The sequence below is a fragment of the Cotesia typhae genome, unplaced genomic scaffold, assembly GCF_013202065.1.
Source record: "Cotesia typhae breed Kobodo isofemale line unplaced genomic scaffold, CoteBio_Ctyphae contig_48, whole genome shotgun sequence".
Lineage (NCBI taxonomy): Eukaryota > Metazoa > Arthropoda > Insecta > Hymenoptera > Braconidae > Cotesia > Cotesia typhae.
The window spans coordinates 9,125,179-9,147,242 of NW_027423756.1; the positions used below are offsets into that span (position 1 = coordinate 9,125,179).

Here is a 22,064-nt window from a genome sequence, read left to right on the forward strand (position 1 = left end):
AAAAAGTAAATTTTGTAGAGAACCATTTTGGAAAAATAAGTAAGGATTAAAGAATAAGAAAGTCGAGTAGATGAGGGCGGAAGATAGAGATGAGTAATAAAAAAATGAAAGCTTGATTTGTACAACCTCATCTTCTGGCATCAGAGGAAGCTGGAAAAAATAATAAGAAGCTTCTTCGTGCATCCCTAAGGATTATTTAAACCAATCCCGGCTAATTTGCAAGCCTCTCAAATTCGCCATTTAATTGTCTCCATCTCCTTTTCTGTGGAATTATTTCTACAATAAACTCGAGTTGAGCGTGCTTAGCTCATACACTTTAATCATGTATAATATTATAAATAATAATTATAATAGTAATGCGTGCATTTATTCAAATGAAGAGAGTCAATAAAATAAATTGTCGATTATTTACTACAAAAGTAATAATTTTAGACAACCGGTGTAAATAATTCTGCAAGCAGAAATCGCATCCGGAGTCTCCCTAACCATTTGGAGCGTATTGAAATATATATTATTATATATTGTTACATATCTGACGTTTTTGACGTCCGGCGAGACGTGGAAATAGAGGACAGTTAGGCATAGGCCTATATCCTTACTGGCACGGGAGATACGAATAGTATAGTGACCGAGAGAAAAGACAGACAAACTCGCTCACGTTGCCAGCGGAGCTATTATTTAGGAACTTTGGTGACAGCTCTCCGGATAGCGAGATAAGAACTTTCTATGAATACTCAATGCTCGATGTTGACAATGAAAACTCTTGTCAGGCTATATGTCCTGCATCATCTTTTGCTCCTTGAGGACTTTGATGACTAATAATAAATTTAACTTGTTACAATAATATTACTATTATCATTTTGGCTTTTAAACTCTCGGTAATTATTATCTTTATTATTATTTTCATTTTATTTATGGATTAATAAAAATAAGTGAGCGACATAGCACAAAAAAGTTTTCTTCCAGATAAGGACTCGTCGAGCGACTAAATAAGAGAATGCGTGTGGTAAAATGGATCCTTGTAAGACGTTTTAATTGGACAAATCCGCCTATCCTCATTAAATCCGTCTCCGCGATGCTTTTATGCTTCAACTATATACCAGAATACTCTTTGGGTATTCTTCAAGCCCTTATATAGGACTATATCCTTGTCATCTTTGTGTTATTCCTACTTATATTAGTTTAGTACTGCGCAAGTTAAATTTAAAACTCCAATCCTGTACAATACAATCTTACGGTACGAAATATAAATCGGTAAACTTTTCCTGCCCACTTCTATCTGTCCTTTGTCGATTTTCCTCTAATCCCTTTGTCGATTTATCGCTCATACTCCTGAAAATTTAAGGAGACGCATTTTTATCCTCTGCTACTATACGCTGACTTTCTATAAAATCTGAATAATAATAAATAATAAAGAATAAATGTAAGGGAGAGTTGAGCATAGACAAGGAAATTTGATTATGTTTGATAGCGAGATTTCAACGGCCTTTTGTCGTCGACGTTTAGTCGGTGAGTTAGGGCTGACTAGATGACAGTTAAATATGTATTTACATACACATATACACTTGTACACATGCATAGAGTGTAACTATACGTTATACGTCCAACTAAAGGCCGACTAGACTACTGTCTTTAGGTCTTATCTCAGATAGATTTTCCTCGGATGCGTATAGATATTGTATATAGTCAGTTACTCACTAGAGTTTGTCTATTGTTTATAGAACATCGTACGTCGTATGAGAGACAGGTGTGTACATATATATACATATATTTATATAGAATACAGGTATAATATGTGTTCCTTCTCAAAGTCAACTCATAGTTTTCGTATCTATGATTCAACACTTCAGTGTTTAGTTTTCTCAGTGTCACAACTGTATCATCCATGTCTATTTATTCCGGCTGTCTCCTGAGGAAGTGTCACGTGCTGATAAATAGACAAAGTAATTGGGACAAATGATAAAAAATTTATAAGAAATTAATTTTTTTCTTCAATATAAATACATTAAATAATAAATTCACAAAATTAATGCGATGAATTTCTTTTATTTGATAATTATTTACATTTCGCGTTTTTATCTGTGATATTATATTATTATGCATATATACATTGAATTTATAACTTTTGATTTATTTTTATTTTTATTTGTATATATAGTTGTTGCATAATATAATAATCACAATAATGCTAATTAATAAATGCTAGTAACGACATATTAATGATAACGAGCAGTGCTAACGTAATTACAATTAAATTACAGCCTCATTATTATTATTATAATTAATAATTACATATAATTAACGACAAATTTTTAAATTGTTTAATTTGATTAAATTAATTCATTCGTCAGTATTTTTTAAAATTTGCGTTATTACAATCTTTGTAGGACTAGGTTACCTATATGAGAGTAATTACCCTCTATAATCTCACTTTTAAACTTTATTTTTTTTTTTATTATATTGGATTTAATTATTAAGGTAGTACTGTCGGTTTTAGTAAATTTAATATTTTTATTTGGATTACCTAAAATCATAGTCTTTTTTTAAATTATATTTTTCAATGATTATTGTTCATATTTACGTGAAGCAGAAGACCATCAATTAAAATAAACATAAAAAGAGTATTTTTTTTTTTCTTTAAAATGATGTTACGTGGTGAATCTACTGGTGGTCGGTACGCAGCGTACCGACAGTAGTACTTTCAATAATTAATAGTTTCATAATTCAAAGTGTATGATTAATTATTCGAGTAATAGTTGATTAAAATAAATTTATAAAAAATAAAATCAAAAATTAATCTGCGTGGGCATAAGGATGCGGCTGAGGTGATTCGCCTTCAAATAATGCCATCTTAAGACGCTTGCACTTGGCCCGGCGGTTTTTAAACCAGAATTGCACGTTCTTTGGCTCGAGTCGTGGAAATTTTTGACGATATGGCATTCTATTCAATTCCTCTGTATACTTTAATATCAGCTATAAAAATAATTTCAGTGTTTAAGTAGAGAAAATTTTAATTATAAATTAATTGATTAAATAAATAACTGAAAATGAATAATTACCGCGTGACTGGGATGAGTGTTGTGACCAAACCAATTTTCAAGGCGAGGAACTTCAGTGACGGGATCAATAAATGTTCTGTTTCTTTTTCTTCGTTCGTCGAGAAGGCTCGTGGGACAGCCAGTCGGTCCACCGCGGGTTGGAAGGTAGTGAGACATGTACATGATACTGTGGCTGAACATCGGGCTAGGCACCAAAGAGAACCCCGGAGGGATCGGAGTCGTCGGAACTCCGGGAGGCGAATCTTCGTCTTCAGAACCTGATGAGACTCGCGTCGCGGAATCTTCCTCGCGCTTCACGACTGGAGTGGATGTCGCTGTTGCTACGGGGGTCGGTGTTGACGTTGGTATCACTAGCCGGTCTTCTGATCGAGTTGTCAGAGACAGGGGGCCTACTACTGGTGGACTACCTGCCAGGCATGGCGATTCTGAGTTTGACTGTAAATAAAACTGATTTTAGATTTTTTTTTTTTTTTTTTAGATAAAAAAGTTTATTCTAAAATATTGTTCATGCTACTGAAAAATAAAATTTTTTTACATTTTTTGTAATAATTTTCTCGTTATTTAATTAAACTTATAAAATTTCTTCAATTTTAACAATTGCATTTAAGATAATGCAAAAAAATTCTTTTAAGTGCTATGAATAAATATTTTGAAAAGCAGATGTGAAGTTGATAAAATTTTTCAGTAGATATTTATATTTGAAATGTAATTTTATTTAATTATTTAATCAATTACAAGTCAATACTCAATTGTGAATTTTTCCGAATCAATAATGAAAACCCTTTTTAGTAAAAATTATTACCTGAGGTCTAGAATCATCTTCTTCATCAGAACAGTCTTCACTAACAATGCTAGCACCACGTGGACTGAGTCCCGGTGGACTGTATCCATTGATTCCTCTGTTCTCAGCCCTTTTTTGAGCAGCCCTCGCATTCTTAAACCAATATACAACGTTGTTGACGTCTAGAGGTTTTCGTCCACGGCGCGACTCCAGTGAGTTCAACTCCGTTACGTATCGCTGTATTTGCTGTCGGGAGGGATGCTGGTTTTCCGCAAACCACCGTTGCAGTCTCGGGAGCTCCAATTCGGGGTCGAAACTCGTCCGCATTCGCGTTTTGTGTGAATAGGGGAGCATCGCGGGGTGGTGTCCATGCGAGTGGGGCGGGCCCACGCCTCCCCCGGTATCCAGTGGACTTTGATTGTGTAATTGTCGATTATTATTGCAGCTGGAGAGTAATGAGTTTCCTGGTGGAGGTCCTAGAGTTAGTGAATGTTGCTGCTGGAACCATGATAGAAAAACTCGACGAGTTTCCTCTGATATCTCGTTGCTACCGCGGACTAGCGACGCTAGTGCTCTCTAGAAAAATATTTCATTTTAAAACATATAATTATTAATTTTTAATTGCAAGAAGCTTTTATCGCATTAATATAATTTAATTTTTTTGTAAAGACTACTTCTAAATTGTTTAAGGCAAAGTTTATGTATAAGGCGAAATCATGCACTTAAAGAAAAATTAACTTGACTTGAGGAAAAAATTTTAAACAAAAAAAATGATAATAACTTTGATAAATTTTCCTTTTCTAAATCAAAGAGAAACAATTTTTAAAAATTCTTATCATTTTTTTAATAAATTACATATATCTTGATTTGAGTTAATTTTTATGTTCTTATAAATATTTTATACTTTAAAAAAAATTTCCAATTTAAAAAGCATTATAAAAGTGGCAAAATAAAAAATCATAGCCTTCAGTTCCATTATTAAGTATAATATATTTAATAAAAAGTATTTGTCCTTAAAATCTCATAAAGCAAACAGAAAATAAATAAAAAGCGTTATAAAGATTTAGTAAAATGACAATGGAGACAAGTGACAAGCTGCGAGATAATGATTTGTCACAGGATTATGGAAAAGTTTTATTCGTTTGACTAGCGACGGCTGCGTAACCTTATCATCGTGATTTACAAGAACAAATAGTTATACGCCAGTGGGATTAAACCTGACGCCTCTTAATGAGGTAATCTTTGGATCTGTATCTCCTCGGTAGCACGTCTTCTTCTTTCACTCCCCACATTAACATCCTCATTCGTAATGTAATACAATTCAAAAATTAAAAAAAAAAATAAAATAATATATAATAATTGTAGACTAAATACAACGATATAATTCAGAATGTTTTACGAGCTCTCGTTAATCATTTTGCAGTGTAAATTTAAAGCCGCGTGCCCTCTACATTGTCTTAACTAATATTACAATTATAACTGTCACGGCTATTTTTTAAATAATTAAGTGCCGTATCTCAAAAAATAACTTTGTAAACAGTGGTACCACGACGCTCGAGACGTAACGGCTTATCTCACAATTATTTCAGCTTGATTTACTACATTACATACTATTGTTATCATTATCGTCAACTCTCTTCGTCAAACAATTTTTACAAAAAGAAAAAGTCATTCTAACAACCAATAAATTACGCTTTAAATCTAAATCAAACTACACTGGATTTATATAATTTAAGAGCTCGACCGGGGAAAAAACGCTGAGTACATAAAAAACTTTAAGTTATGAGGCCAAGTCCTTCGCCGAATACTTTGCAAATAAATAAGACTAGTCTGTATACACTAGTTGATAATAATGTGTTCTTCATATCAGGATTTAATAAAACCAGATTTACGTATATAAAGCTCTTGAGATTTATTGATTCATTTTTTGCTTTGCCAAGGCATAAACATACTGAAATTAGCCATTGATAATTTTATTTTGAATTTCGAATTTCAAAAAAAAAATTTCTTTTCTAATTTTTATTTATGATAATAAATTATTCGAAAAATCTTAAGAATTGTCAAATATTTGTTAAAGTCAATTATTATCCTAGGTACAAGCTGAATAATATTATAAATAAAAATTTTCACAACTATTACAAAGTTGGAGCAATTAATAGACTGAAGTATGGAATCTTAAACGTTTCAATAATTTGTAATTGGTACATAATTCTTTCTACAACCGTACGTTAGTTATATTGCTAAAAATGAGCACTCAAATCATCAAGGGAAAGGAGTAGAACATTGGAGCGACGTACTCAACGTAAAGAGTAAGAGAAAATTGGTAATCATAGACCAACCTGAGCGGCATTAAAGTTAGTGATAAGGTGGGGAGATCTTCAAAGAGGTGCACTTAGATAATGCTCAAGTCGAAGGGGGTTTTTCAGGGCACTATGTACTATATATCTTTATACCCTTTACTGTTACTCCCTAACGCTCGGCTCCTGGGCCACTCCGCCCATTACCCGTGGGCTCGATCTCCTCATACCATTATGCCCGGTAGAGCTAGTAGTATAGTCATATATAGTCGTATAGGGGCTTTTGATGAAGGCTGCCACGAATTTGCTTTACTTGAGTGAAGGGTAATCCTATCATACGCTCCGGCTATGAGATCTTCCGTATTCACGGGGGCGATACGATGTCTTACACTGACGTCGTATCCAAACGTAAAATACGTCCAGATATACATTATAAAGGTATACATTATAGAGGTGAATGACTGAAAAAGGAATAGACTTTTTAAAATTGATTTTTTTTCAGTATCTGACAACTTTTACAAAAAATTTAATTCTATAAAAAATTAGTATCAGAATTTTAATTAAATTAAATTTAAAACTTTTTGAAAAATAATTTTGACATTCACAAATCTATTTTGAATTTTTTCCAACAAATAGTCTTGGTATTATCATACAGCTGTGTATTTTTTAGTGAAGAATAAAAATCTAAGCTAATAAATCCTTAGTAAAAATATTTTATTCCACTGAAAGCAAAAGAATTAAGCGGTAGAATTAGCTGATAAAAGGAAGAAAGAGCCATTTAAGTTAATTTAGTGATGTGATGATGGAAAAGGTGACGAAGCATTTGAGGATTAACAAGTCTGATGAAGAATTATACAAGAAGGACTTGTTAATGAGATTATAAGTCGACAGTAATGGGAAACACTGAGTACTATAGTGTATTTGCATTCCTCCGAATTAGAGGTTTCGCTAATGGATGATTTTTTAACCAGGGATAAACAAGCTAGCGAAAAGTATTATTAAAATTACCTCGTCGAGAGGGCAGCCCGCGGAGGCGAGTAATGCATGACTGTGGAGTATCAGCAGCCCCAGAAGTTTCTCTTTGACTTCCGCAGCCGGACTCGCCGGTGGAGGCTGAGACCTCAAAATCTGGATCTTCAAAGTTGCGACGGTTGTCAACTCAGCCAGAATTTCCGCGACAGACCGTAACGGCTCGTCAGCAACCTTCTCCATCGGTAATGGTCGCCAATTTTTTACGATTATGCTCCCTCGGGCGCTTGGTATCACCTCCGCGGGGTAGCCTAGACGGACTAGAGCCTCACCTACTAGATCCTGGAGTAATCAAAATTTTTTTTAATATTTTCATATTCGTACATCGATAATTATTATTATTAATTATCATAATTATAATAAATCGTACCTGAAATGGCACAGATGCTGGAATAATGACGTAAGTGTCGATCTCTACGTGAGGATTCGGCCACTTTTCTCGTAAATTTATTCGGTTGTCAACAATACTGTGAATTGCTTCGACTATACAGTGCACGGGTACCGGACTTTTACCTAAACCAAACAAAAAAAAAAAATTAAAAACAGAAGATATAAATAAATAATAAAGAGCTTTATAGGTACTGAAAAAAATGAACTTGATTTATGAAATAAATTTTTGAACCGAGAAAATTTTTTTTTCTGTTTCTGAATTAAGTTAATTTTTTTTCAGTGTACAAAATAAAATTTTTATTTGTAAACAATTGACCATGTTGAGCTCACAGAATTTATCAGTATATATATAAATAAAAGCAACGATTAGAATAATGACGGGATATATTAATTATAATTTAAACAGGCGAAAAGTGATATGATGAAATCACAAAAGCTCGAGATCTGGTGAAGCTCTGTTGAGATTTCTTGTGGTTCTTACTCAGGCTCGAGTAAGTAAATTCGCCATAAATGTGTAACCCTCGTGTTAAAACGTATGCAGATCCACTCGTCGGTTAGGCGAGAGCGCAAAATACGGATCGCGAAACAATGGGAGGTAAGCGGCCGGTACAATGAACGCGATCCTTATTTAACCCTGACTTGAGTTTATATCCCACTCTAACTTGAACGAGTAGTCACGTATATATACGCTACAACGGGAATGTCAGCACACCCCTAATCCCAGATTTCTCTTTACGAAGAATGCAAGTAAGTGAGTCACTATATTAGGGAGCGAGAATCACTTAGACAAGGACAGGTATAAGATTTGGAAGCTGTGAGGAAAACGGAAAGGTAGAGAGAGAAAGGAATTCTAAGAGATAAAACCAGAACTCTTGAGCTTGAGAAGAATTTTAAATTCTATTGATGGTTTGATGCTTTGTTCTATTTTAGTTTTTGGTGAAAACAATTTTGGTAATATTAGCTTGGAAACTGATTAGTAGACTGATTAGTTTGCGGTAGAGAATCGATTTTGTTCAACGAATTCATCGTTTTATTAAATATGAAATACCTTTTTGAGAATGGTACTACGTGCGTCAAACAAAGGATTTACGACGTTATGCTCTATGCTCGGAGGATATTAGGTCTTAATGCAACCAGAAGTAGTTGATAGTGAAAGAGCATAGATGTAGAATTAAAGGGCGCTGGCCACGAGAAGCTGACCGCTCTGGACCTCAGAGCTCCGACCAAGGGCTACCTTAATCTAGGGATGTACAGTTTTCATTAAGGCAGCTATCGTCAGTACCTAAATTGTCTATTCGGTATTATTAAGTCTTAGCTACCCGTTAATTTCATCTTAAGACAGGTATTATTACCAAAATATTATTTTTATTTTGATATTGAATTTTTCGCTAGATTTTAAAATATATAGTTTAATACTAACACAAAAAGTAGTTTATTTTAACCTCAAAAATTCGGATAACCTCGGATAACCTCAAAAATTCAATTTCTTGATATGAATAATTATAAAGGGATATGGTTTTAGAGAATTTAAATTGAAAAAAGCACTGATCCGAACAAATTAAAAAAAAAAAAAAAATACGAACAAAATTTTTATCATCGATAAACACCAAAATTTCAAACTGTTTCGTTGCTCTTTTTTTGAAAATTTGAACTCTAAATTCTCTTATCAATTGTGAATATAAATTTTACAAACAATTAAAATGATTAAAGATGTAACACTTACAATTTTTTTAGCCTTTCGTATTATGAAAACACTTTACATCAAATCAAACTCAATTTTCTAAAGGTTCCGAAACTAATTAACAATTTAAAAATTAACGAAAAAAAATTCACGATCTTAACTGAAAGCACTTCTGAGTGGTTCTGAATATGGGGCAAGCACGTGTTTAAAGAAATTGTGCAGCTCATGTCGTGTTGTATTTATAGAGAGGGAAATTTACGAGAGTAGGGGGAATAAATTTGGTCGACTAACTAATAATCAGGTAGAGAAACTGGGCGTCCTGTTTATACCCCAGGAACAAGATAGAGCATTTAAAAGGATTATCTTGTAATTGTTAATCTCAACAAGAATTTGAAAAGACTTATGTGGAATCCCAGGCAACTTTCTGGAAACATACCTCTAGAACTAAGCTTCGATATGAAGGAAGTTAGAATGATCGATTTATGATGAACAATAAATAAATATAATCCATAAGACAGTACATCACAACTTATTCAATAATTGTTGAAGCTCTATTGAGGATGAAAGATCTCGGATTATTGATCAATTTTTAATTCGGCTTAAGTCAAATGTTTTGAAATGAGTGTATAAAAGATTTAGTGTATGATAAATGAATTTTCTTGATTTATTAGTCCCAGCATTATTTTCGTGTCGTTAATAGGCTGCAGAAAAATATTTACTGCTAAATATTAGCCCTTATAGTTGAGGGATTTAATTGTATAGAAATTTATGAATTCTTGAATTGATAAAGTAAAGAAGATGTAATCAATTGTTTTTAATATTTTATAGTAATTTTATTTAAAAGATGAAGTATTTATTTTTTGAAAAATTTTACTCGTCTCCTTTCTTAATATTTCTTACTGTAAAAAAGTTATGAGAAAATTACAATATGTTATTGCTCGTAAACAAGCAATGTAATAAAAGAGGACTTATTGACTGTAAATTTACAAGCAAGTCGAAAATTGACAATAAATTTTTGGTTGGATAATAAAATACAATTTTTTTTTATTACTGTCTACCGGATTATCGCAACAACTCCAAAAGTCCAATAGAATAATTAACGATAGTATACAGCAAAGTTATTTTTACCATATTTTCAATAAATTCGAAGGTTAAACTTTCGTGTAGACAAAACTTTCAAGAATAATTTTTAGATATTTTACTTAAAAATATTTTTTTATTATTCCTTTTTTAAAAAGTTTTCCATCAGTAAAAAAGAAAGTAATAATTGTAAAAGTAGTAAATACGAGTCATAAAGCCATTTTGAAGTTAAAAAAAAAAGTTTTAGCTAGCCTATTTTGTCTGCTCTTCCCTGTAATAATTAATTTCCGACGCTCAAAGCTGACGGTAATCAAGAAAAAATAGATAAAATTTTAAATGACAGGAGCTGAAATACTTGGGGAGATTTTCACGTCTTCATTTTTGCGAACATAAGTAAATGTTTCAGAAGGAGTGTATATGTATATATATGTATGTGTGTATGTACGTTTGCGATGTTATATTATATTATATTTTATGGGGTTTGGATGTTTTCGTTCTTCTTTACTAGAAGCCAGCTTATCTTTCGACGAGCACTGTCAAAGACGAAAAGGCGGGCTGACGGTTTCGCGGCGTTTCCGGTACAGGCCAACGGGGGAAGATAACGGAAGTCCGATAGGCAGAGTTGGACCTGTACCAGAAATGAGAAATGAGAGTCTTTGGATACTTTTTTCGTTTTATTCTTCAGCCAAGTTTACTTTTTTGTTAGAATAAAATCAAGAGCCTTAGTCTTGAGCGATAAAGATTTTTAATTATCAGTTTACACTAAAAGAAAAAGTTTTATACAAGATATTATATAATTACTATTATAGTAACACGTGTATAGACGATAGCAAAAGTATCGTGTACAATACTCGAAAAGATCAAATCGGCTGCGATCAAAACTGCTACAAATAGCAACATGGATCGTATCTGTAAAGACACAGTAAATCGCGACGATTAAAAATTTTTTTTTTTTTCAGTGTATTCTATGTCAATCAACTTTTTAACAAATTTAATTTTATTCAACTAGTGCTATTGGCAATAAAAATAAATCGATATCTTAACCTTTTAAAAAATTTTACATTGTGCATATTATTAAATTAATTTTTTCTGAAAATTCGTTTAAAAATTCATAAATATTGAAAACCATAAAACTTTTCACTGTAGTTGAAATATAATAGAGATGAATATTTTCGCTTTTATTAAATTCTTGATAAAAATTTTATTAAACTCCATCATCATTAGCATCATTACACAAGCGTAGATCAAACTAACATGAGAGACAGAAGGAAAGTGTAGGCGTTTTCAGTATCTCGAGCTAATCCAACGGATGTCGGTCTTTGTTGATAAGACTAACTTTTTCCAACTTTTTATCTCAAAACCTCTCTCCCTCCTCTCACCCTTTCTTTGTGTTATTTAAAACACAGTGCCTCTCGTTTACACAGAAATATATATATCTTTGTCCTCTTATTTTCCTCTCACTAACGAGCTTCGAGCTTATCGAATATTAAACTGCATCCTGGTGGACAAATTTTAATCACTGCTCCAGCAATATTAATAATAATTGTTCTACTATTATTGTTATTATTCTTATTTTTATTACGTTACACAGCAAGACTTATTTGATATATAATAACTAATAACATTGTTAACTAGATGCACTGACATAAGAAAAAACGCGTTAAGAAGTACATTAGCTGCTAACTCCAGTAGGATTTACAAGGTTTCGTCGCGTGGCTGGTGATCTTATAAGCCCTCGAAGGTTATCTCATTATGTCTTATCTAGCTGAGGCATTTACGTACACATGAGGGGAAAACAGCAGTTGCAGTGACTTCGAAAGCGGCTTAGAATGCACGCGAACTGCACATATCACGCAACTAAAGTTATATACATTACTCTAACCCTTTTTGCTTATTTTATTATCATTTCTGATTAAATTATTATCATTATCGATGAATATTTACAGTTTTTTTTTTTTTTTTTTTTTCAATTTTTACCTACATTCATGATTGCAATGCAGTCAAAAATACTGAGGTTTAAGGTGAACTAAACTTTATCTTACAAACGGATTACATGAAATTAGTGTTGTGTCAATAAATAAGTCATTAATTCCCGGATTAAGCTAGTATTATCCTTTTAAATCTTTCTTTTATCCCCTTGTAAAAATTTTGGATTTATATGTTGGCAAAATTTACTGATAAAGTTTAAGTTTTTATTTTTTGGAAAAATTTTCCTAGTCATTGCAATTTCAATTAAAATTTATTTTATTAATTTTTCGGAATGACAATTGATAGTCAGACCTATATGTATTTATGAATAATTTTATCAAAATTTAATTTTAAAACTTCTAAAAATATATTGTAAAAAAAGGAAAAAAAATCTTGAGATAAAGTTTCTTGAAACTTTGGTCTAATACGCTTATTTGATCTTATATATTTGGGAGAGATAGTTTAAGCGTAAGCACTTGTATGTATACAAGTACATAGAGAAAGAGTGAGATAGAATAGGAGAATTTGAAGCTGGAAGTGAGATTAAATAAGTGTAACGCGTTTTCTCGGCATACTTAGACTAGTGTGTGTAAGAAAACACTCGTGTCGTGGCAGAGCCTATGTGCTGACGATTAAAATTACTTTACCAACTGGGAAATGAACGGTGAAGGTGAGGACACAAGAAATTCTCTCCTACGGCAAGAATAAGAAGGAGGATGAGTGTCTCGTAAATATCTCGGTTAAGAAGCTTAATTTGGATTTTCGGTAACGAGTTATAGTGCAAACTTAAGTGTCTTATTACGTGTCTTTTACTTTTTTCTGACACTTTCATCGGCTATTCTTCAAATGCACGTCGAAAGCCTCATTATCTCGTGTCGATAATATGTGATGAATGACAAATTTATAATGCAGTACGCCTTTAAATGACTTATCAAGATTTAAGATCTCTTTTTTATAAAAAGGCTTGCTCTAAAACTGAAGGATTAATTGATAAATATTCCTATTAAAAACTCGCATAAGAGAAAAATGATTACTCCCAATGAACACATACAAAAATTTATCTCGTTTAATAAAAAAAAAATTACAGATTTTTATCAAAACATTTACGAAAATACCGTGGTTTAGAGTTAAAGCGTGAAAAAAATTTAAGAAGATAGAGTTAAGCAGAGGTGAGTAATGGGAATGCAAGCTCGAAAGGGTTGAAGTTGAGTGAGGAACTAGATGTGCGGTTCGACGTAAGACATCAGATACAGAGTGTGGGCGAAGACGGGCTCCTTAGCGGAGATCTTAGGGAAATCCACCATGAAATCGCATCGGGGCATTCTCGAACGAAAACCACCACTTACTTCTCACTCCTTATCCTTGCACTACGGGTTGTTACACTCAGTCTGAAATTCTGATTTTGAGAGAGTAACAAGGTGCCGACATACATTACCTTATTTGAAAATTTCAAGGCGAATAAAAACTTTTTGTGCTAATATTTTATTACTCATCATAAAATTAATTTTCAAATCTGCAGTGTTTTATCCACCTCACACGTAAAATTATCAAGTCCGTGAACAAATAGAGAGGATTATCTTTACATTATGAATTAATTTAAATCCATTGCTGTTAAGAAATACATAATCTCTCTGATTATCAGTGAGGTATTAAATTATTGCATAGATTTACCTCATGTAGAACAATACATGTCGACTTTTTATGCGCAGTTTAAAATTATCTTCATTTAAAATCACTTCGAATATTCACTATCTTCTGTAATTTTCATTATTCTGTTAAAAACGTAATGTGAATTAATTTTTAATTTTTTTTTGTAAATCTTTTGTAAATAAATCACTAAACTAATTTATTTTTAAATACTTTTTCGTCTATAAGACAGTTTTGGCTGTCTTAACAATTTTCTTCTGATAATTTATCTTATTACTCGGAACTAAATAGTCATAAAGTCCATTTTAGTTGTTATCGTGACAATTTATGCGTTTTTAGCATAATGACTATCACTTGCATATAATAATAGTTGATGTTAAAGTAACATTGTTGCACGAAAAGTTAATAAAACACAGCGATATTAAACCATAAACACTATAAATCTATAACAAAAGTAACGAATACAAGCAAAGAAAAGCTCGTGAGGGGGCTTTTCGGTATCTCAACTAAAAGTAGAGTAGTCTCAAGGAGATAAGATTCCCCTTTTTCACAGTGTAACACTCCCTCACGATCTTACTCTCATTCCATCAGACATCAAGCCTAGGAAATAAAATTCACTTGCTCAAATAATCAACAAAAATACTAACGGTGATAATGATAATGGTGAGACGTCTATATGTACATGTGTACAGAAATGGTGAAAAAGTCAAGAAAAGAAGTAAATCTATTAATAAAAATATATTTATTTATAAACTGGGAGATTGCGATAACAGTGAGAATTGAGTTGAAAGTAAAAAAAAAAAGATCTTCCGACGAATATCTCGCTGCTGTATGTATAAATATAAAAACATATGCAAAAAACTGCATAACGTCTAATCCTCGAAGTATGTGGACTCGATGCGTCTTGAAGCTAATCTTGTTAGCTGGTAGTATAAGCCGTTCGGATGACCCTGTAGAACTGCAGACGGTTTTTAATCCTTTAACACACACGAGAGAAAGCGAGAAGAAAAGATAGACGTTCAAGGGCTTGCTGGGATTTTTGCATAACAATAAACACAATTGCAATTGCAACTGCCTATATATGAGTTGTTAAATAAATTTATACTGACATTTACATCTGTTATTCAAAATTTATTTATTTGATTTATTTATTCTTTTTATTTTTTCGATCCCTGGCTCACATTTATTTATTATTTTATTAATAGCGAAAAATCATTTAATTACCCGAGTTATCATTTATTCATTAAATTTTTTTGGGGGATTAATTTAACATGTTATCGACAGATTTATGTGTAACTGTTAATAATTTATTTTCATCATTAAAGATTCAATATTCAATCTTTTAATTACATATTTGATAATTTTATATTACCAATCAGAGAAAATTATTTTATAAAAAACTGATGAGTATTATAAATTAAAATGTATTGAGATAAAACTCATAGCAATAGACTCTGTAGATGAAAAAAAAAAAATTAGCGAAAAAATCAGCTTTGCGATTCGTATATAATGAAAGGGATAAATATATAAAAGCAAAGCTTAGTCAGATTAAAAACGAAGGGATGAGGTCGAGGTGCGGCTAAATGTGTGCATATATATATTTTATATTCTTTAATTCGTCGATAAATCGCGATCGTGTGTTGCGCGTTTTCAAAGGCTGGTGTGTAAATACACTCATACACATAAAAAATACATATGTGTGTAGAGTACTCTGCATTGAAACTATAATATCGAGCACGCATATAAAGCTCACAGCCCAGTTAATTCCACGCTCACAATGATGCCATCTTTGAGGATTATCCCCGGGATATTTTTGATCGCGCAATAATCCGTAATACGATTTACGTGGTCGGTGTTCATCAAGGCCGCATCAGAGCAAATCCCGATAGATAAAGATACACAATAAAATAAAACAAAGAAAATAATAATGTGAATCGACATATATGTATATGTTTAGTTTTTTATTCTATATTCTCTATCGCTCTTGCTTGGATTTATTTTTAACTATTCACTCCTCGATAGTCGGCAATTCATTTAAATATTTTTTTTTTTATTATTTATTTATATTCAATTTATAATCAATACCATTTTATAGAGTAAATACTCAAAGTCAAATTGTTTTTTAGTTACTTATTTATGGATTGAACTAAGAAACTTTTTTTTGTAAACATTTTAATTTTTTTTAAATTTAATTTTATGAATGGGAGATAGTGTAAAGAATTGATACAAAACTTTTTTTAACTAAAATTAAATTATCAGCAATGATTTTTCTTAAATTTTTTTAAGACAAAATATATTCAGTATTACAAATCAGAAGATTAAAAAATTTTATTTAATTTCTAAATTCAGTAAAAACGTTAATCTCGATCCATGTCTTTGAATAATAATAAATTCTAAAAAATCACGTTTATAAATATTGTCAAAATTGAAAAAGAAAATAATTGTTCGAAAGAATCTCTTGAATGTATAATACAATTACGACGCGAAGTATTAAAAAAAAAAAAATGAATTGAAGTTTATATAAATTACTCCTCATCTTCTCAACACAACCGTTTTGTTTTGAAATATCCTCGTCAGACTGATGTCAGCCGCGAAAGACCAGAGATAAAGATAAACCGCGTAGAGACCCTCTTTGCTTTGTATTTGTATGAGCCGGAAGATTAAGTCGACAAGAATAAGAGCTGAGTGGATAGAAGTCGAGCAACAGGAGTCGTTAAGGCTCACTCATCCCACTGACCCATGAAGATAAAATAAAAGCAGCATTAAGCATCGGAAAATGCTTAATCCATCAATCTTCATTCACGTACGATCTATCATCCATACATACATACATATAGATGTAAAATTTCCACTTAAAAAAAAAAAAAAAGAATTAAACAAATCAGATCATTTAATCAGACTCTCATTCAAAGTTGACCATAACACACACACACACACACACACACACACACACACACACACACACATGCACTCACGCGCGCGTGCTACACAAGTCTATAATTTTGATAATTTTCCATCATTAAATATTTAGATAACAGGAAATTTATTTGCAGTGGAGACTGAATTCTGGCCTTCGAATGAGTATATTTACATACAACATAAAGTATATATAGGTAGATATAAAACGAACGAACCCTCGGAGCTATGGTTTAATCCGGTAGCTAAAAATCAATACTTAATACGTCTCTTTCCCCGCTGACCTTCGGGCCTCAGCAAAGCCTCCCTCGGGATAAGCCGGGCTTGGCTATATCCCGTCGAATAAATCCCGGATCAGGGAATAAGTCTTTTTTATATAATTTTTTTTGAACCCCTGGAACCCTTATACAGTTTAATGCTTCTACCAAATAAAGGGACGTCCTAAATGTATATATGTATATAAAACGATTTACTATGAATTTGGCGAATGCTTTGTTTGGATTTTTGAGACAAGTTTTAAACTATATGTGTTAAAGTGTTGAATGCCGTTGATAAAATGAAAATGATTTGTGAAAATTCGAAGCTCAGTTTCTAGGTGAAATTTTAAGTAACAGAATAAGAAGATTTCTGAATAGAGAAGTATAATTTTTAACATGAATGGTTCTTATTTTTTGAAGTAAATAGTGGTTTAAAAATAGAAAAAATGTTAACGATTTTTTCATTAGTCATAGATAGTTTAATATTTAATTTTTATTTAATAACTTTTAACATTCATTACTTGTTACAGAGTACCAGTAATATTTTTAAATTTCTTCGTATTCTGACATTTCAAAAAAGTACATCGAAATATTTAAATCCTTAATTTTTAAAGTAAGCATTATTCAGAATTCTTAAACTTTTTACAAACTAAAAATACTTTGGACAAATAAATGTAATTAAGAATTGAAAAAATTGATGTTGACTAATTTAGAAAAAAAAACTTCCAAAATTGCTATACCTTGAGTAATTTGCCGAGGATGTAGGCGAGGATGTAGGCAAGGAAGAGCATTACATTGTGTAGGAAATAGGTCGAGAAATTCGCAGGATAATCGAATCCTTGGAGCAGCAGGAAAGCATAACAGGTTAGTGTTATACCTCGGCTATAAATTTCGTCCCCTCTTCACAAAATTTACAGTCAAATTTTTTATTTATTCATCGACTAGCAATTTCGGAACCCGTAAAATTAAATAATCGCTATTTTAAAACTAACTAACAATAAACAAATAATTTGATAAAAAATAAATTGAAAAAAGCAAGTGTCAACTGGGAGTATAAATATAAAAAAATGTATATTTAAAATAAACAGTTTGTCTTATAAACATTTAAATTAAAATTGTAAATAAAAAAAAAAATATTGCATTGCAGCAGGATTCGGTAATAAAGGGATTGGCGCATCATCTGCTGGCATCTCATGCGAGCCTGATAATCGAGCGTACGTATATCCCCTCTAAATCGCCTAAGGCATGCTTGCGCGCCTCGTAATTCCTTGATCCGGAAATCCATGTCGTTCGTTAAGTTCCTTAGGGGTTGCCTGCTCAAGTTAACTATTAAGCCGCAGCGTAGGACAGTAGACATCAGACGACACACACACACAGCCTCGTAAACACATACGAGTAACTTATACGTGCGTACAATAGTGTTTACAGGAATTCGAGAAGCCAGATAGAACATATAATAATAGCGTAGAATGAGAAAGGACGCTTGTGTATATACGAACAGGATAGACATAATATGAGCGAGTCTTCGGAACTGGTTTATCCATAACACAAGATTGTCCTGTATCCTAGGACCCTGTATCTCGTAGCCTACAGCGACGATAAAGGGTTGGGGATCGAATATAATAGAGCCCGAGTGTTGGTCGGGTTTACGGATGATTCCGAATCGCGGAATTAAATCCCACGGGAATGTGGGTAAGGCTACGGTGTGACCTCTCTGTCCCAGGAGAACATAATATAATTTCGTGCACAGACCAATGACACCGCACACATTCGAACGTACTAATTATACCTATATTCTATGATATGATATCATTTAATTATTTTTATTATTTCATTCATATCACGTTATTTGTGTCTTGGGCAATTCGATTTTTCCAACAGTTTTTCATCGATTTTTCATTAGCTCATATCGCAGTAGGTAGAGAATACAAAAATTTTGTAATATTGATTTAGTTTTATGTGATTTGATTTTTAAATGAAATTAGAGGTTGTTTGCCGGAAATATGCAATAAAAGGAAGCCAGCAACCCCCGGCGCAACTATAAGTATTTTTTAACGTTTCTGAGGCGTAAACAACTAGCAGGAAAGCATGTGACCAAAGAAGTGGAAAGCTCGTGAGGATTCGTTTTATTTGAGACACCCGAATACGAATCCTTGGGATAAAATCGTGTGTAGTGTTATATATGTTAGATTTTTATTTATTTACATGGAACTGATAGTTGATTCTGCGTACTCGGCGCTACGAGTGCATGGACGCATATGAAAATAAAATCAAATAAAAGTAAGAGAGCGCGGGAGTTGAGTTGAGTTTTGCTAGAGCAGAATGAACAGAGGGTTTCAGATGAACGTACTTACTACGAATGCATATCCTGTACTCCTGATGCTCGGGGTCCTACAAAAGCCCTTATTTGGGTCATGAAATTTTACATTTTTACTTTGTGTTTGAACTGTAGGTTGTTGTCTTTAAAAAATAGAGAGAAAGAGAGAGAGAGAGAGAGAGAGAGAGGATTTGAAGATCAGCCACGGAAAAACACGACCTACTTAGCACTCATGAAATCCTTGCCGTAAAAATAAGCCGACAGGTATTAAACAAAGGACCTCATTTGCATATTTTCGTATCCGTGGGCACGAGTGCGAAGATAGAGTAGAATAGAATGAAACGACTCCTACCCAAAGCGCTGGATCGCAAAAACGGAGCGAACCCGAAATAAAAGATTGGACTCCTCGTGTGGAATCTGTTCTCCTGATAACGGATACGTCTGGTAGGCCTGCAAAATAAGTCGCGAATTTAAGTGTCGCTTGTGAATGATCACCCTCTGGCGTGTTTTGCCCCACTATTCAACAATTAGTTTTTGTTTTATGGATAAGTGTTTGATGTTTGAAGTTTAGCAAGCCGATTTTCTCGGCTAAAAGCGAATGAGTTTTGTTGAGTTACACTATTGGGAAATTTATAAATTTATTTTATTATTATTATTATTATTATTATTATTATTATTATTATTATTATTATTATTATTATTATTATTCGGGCAATAACCTAGATGAAAAGTTTAAAACAATGGTGGTGAGTTTATTGATCTAGTGAAAAGTGCGTTGTACTGTAGGGATGTTAATGGTGGTCATGGTTTGCACGAGCTTGACCGAAGGCTAACGAATGACCCTTGAGAATCAGGAACGCAGAATATTCATTTAACGTCGTGGCGCATCGCACACACCCGCAACCATTCAACGTCATTTGAATGCAAACCCCTACCACTACTAGCTGATGTTTTATTTAAAATTTTTTTATATTTAATACTAGCTGACCCGGTGAACTTCGTATCACCTACAAAAATTTTTTTTTTTACAAATTTTGATTTGTGATTTTTAACCTGTAAACTCTAATTTATTTTTGTTAACAATTAACACTGGTCGTATTGTAGACGGTTAAGTTGGTATTAAGTTATTAAATGAAACTTGTTGGTCATTTTAATATGTTTTATGTGTTTTATTTATATAATAAATGTATAACAAATTATAGAGCCTTTGGCGCGTAACCAAACGATCCGGGTTCGATTCCCGGTCTGGGCTGTCCGAATTACTTTTTCAGTTACCGAAAATTCCTACTGAGTAAAGGTCCTCCCCTTCCCCCTTTATCCTTTATTTCCCCAGTTCCCAAAAATTTGTCTTTAATGACAAATTTAGCTATTATATATGGCTTTTATATATATATATATATATATATATATATATATATATATATATATATATATATATATATATAAAGATACCCAAAGTATACTTGTACGTATCTTCCTGCATATTGGACAATTTTGTATACTCTTGCAACCTTGAGGCTCAAGCGTAACAATAGCGATTTCGATACAAAATTAACAATTTTTTATTTTTTAAGCTGAAATTTTTTTCAATTCCAAAATTCCAAAATTTTTTTTTTCTAAACCATCCCTGAACTATAACGAACAAAACAAAAAAAAATTTTGAAAATCGGTCCAGCCGTTTTTGAGTTTTAGCGAGACTAACGCACAGCAATTGATGTTTATATATATAGATTTACAGCTTGTTATCACTTTTTTCTTTTTGAGATCAAGAGATCGCTCTAAATTAAATATACGATAAATTTATGAGTCATTTTTTTTCTCAATAGAATTTTGATTTTAAGTTAGAAAAATTTTTTATTTTTGGATTAGAAATAAATTTCTTGTTAAATAAAATAAAAAGAAAAAGTCTAGTGGGTTTAAAAATGTTGATGATTAATTTTAAAAAGGTTAAAAATGAGAAACTATTAATTAGAAATAAATTTCATTTTATTTACTTCAACATATTCTATTCTGGAATGAGCTCTACCCACATTCCATTAATTAATTCCAACAACCTGGAAATCACTCAATTATCAAATGAATTTTACAATTAATATTCAAATGACTAATCCGCATGGGTAAAATATCTTTTAATTAAGAAACCCTAAAGGTCTTAAAACCTTTAATCATAAATCCAATCCGCTTATACGATAAATCTTACCCACTCTCTGTTATTGAGCTTTTTTTTCTCCGTAGCTAACGTTAACAAACGTCTATACTCCCTTTGTATTTGTATTGTCTCAACGGTTTGAACGAGCGGTATCCTCGGTCTTCGGGAACATAACGCATGAGATTATCCTGCCTTAATGTTCCTTTATTATATATCTCTACTACTACATACTGTACTCTATATGTTAGTCTCTATGCGTTACATATCCAGTACAGAACTGTGCGTTAGTTTAGCCTCCTTTATATTAGCATCACACAGGAGATCTAGCCGCTAACATAATTCCTTGTTTCCCATAATGTACTCAGGTAACATGACACTTAGTCTACAGGTTGGGTCCCATTATCATTGTTATTATGTACTACGTGCGATATATTATGTAACACAGCCACACCAGGCGGTCATCAGAAGGGAATCCAAATAATTTTTATACATG

At 32.4% G+C, this 22,064-nt stretch overlaps 1 protein-coding gene across 2 annotated transcripts in view; it reads right to left on the reverse strand.

Moving 5' to 3' along the window:
- Nucleotides 1-2,491: 2,491 nt before the first annotated feature.
- The window catches only part of Dve (SATB1_N and homeodomain domain-containing protein dve), a 28,160-nt gene continuing 8,587 nt past the window's right edge, over nt 2,492-22,064 (reverse strand). Inside the window, exons 3-7 of one of the 2 annotated variants that reach the window (XM_074245713.1) lie at nt 7,537-7,679; nt 7,146-7,448; nt 3,862-4,416; nt 3,060-3,506; nt 2,492-2,973 (exon numbers count right to left, since the gene is read on the reverse strand). In XM_074245713.1, the coding sequence (XP_074101814.1) occupies nt 2,794-2,973; nt 3,060-3,506; nt 3,862-4,416; nt 7,146-7,448; nt 7,537-7,679 (1,628 nt within the window). In that variant the 3' untranslated portion in view covers nt 2,492-2,793. The remainder of the gene's footprint in view (nt 2,974-3,059; nt 3,507-3,861; nt 4,417-7,145; nt 7,449-7,536; nt 7,680-22,064) is intronic. The other variant, XM_074245714.1, reaches the window with a different exon arrangement.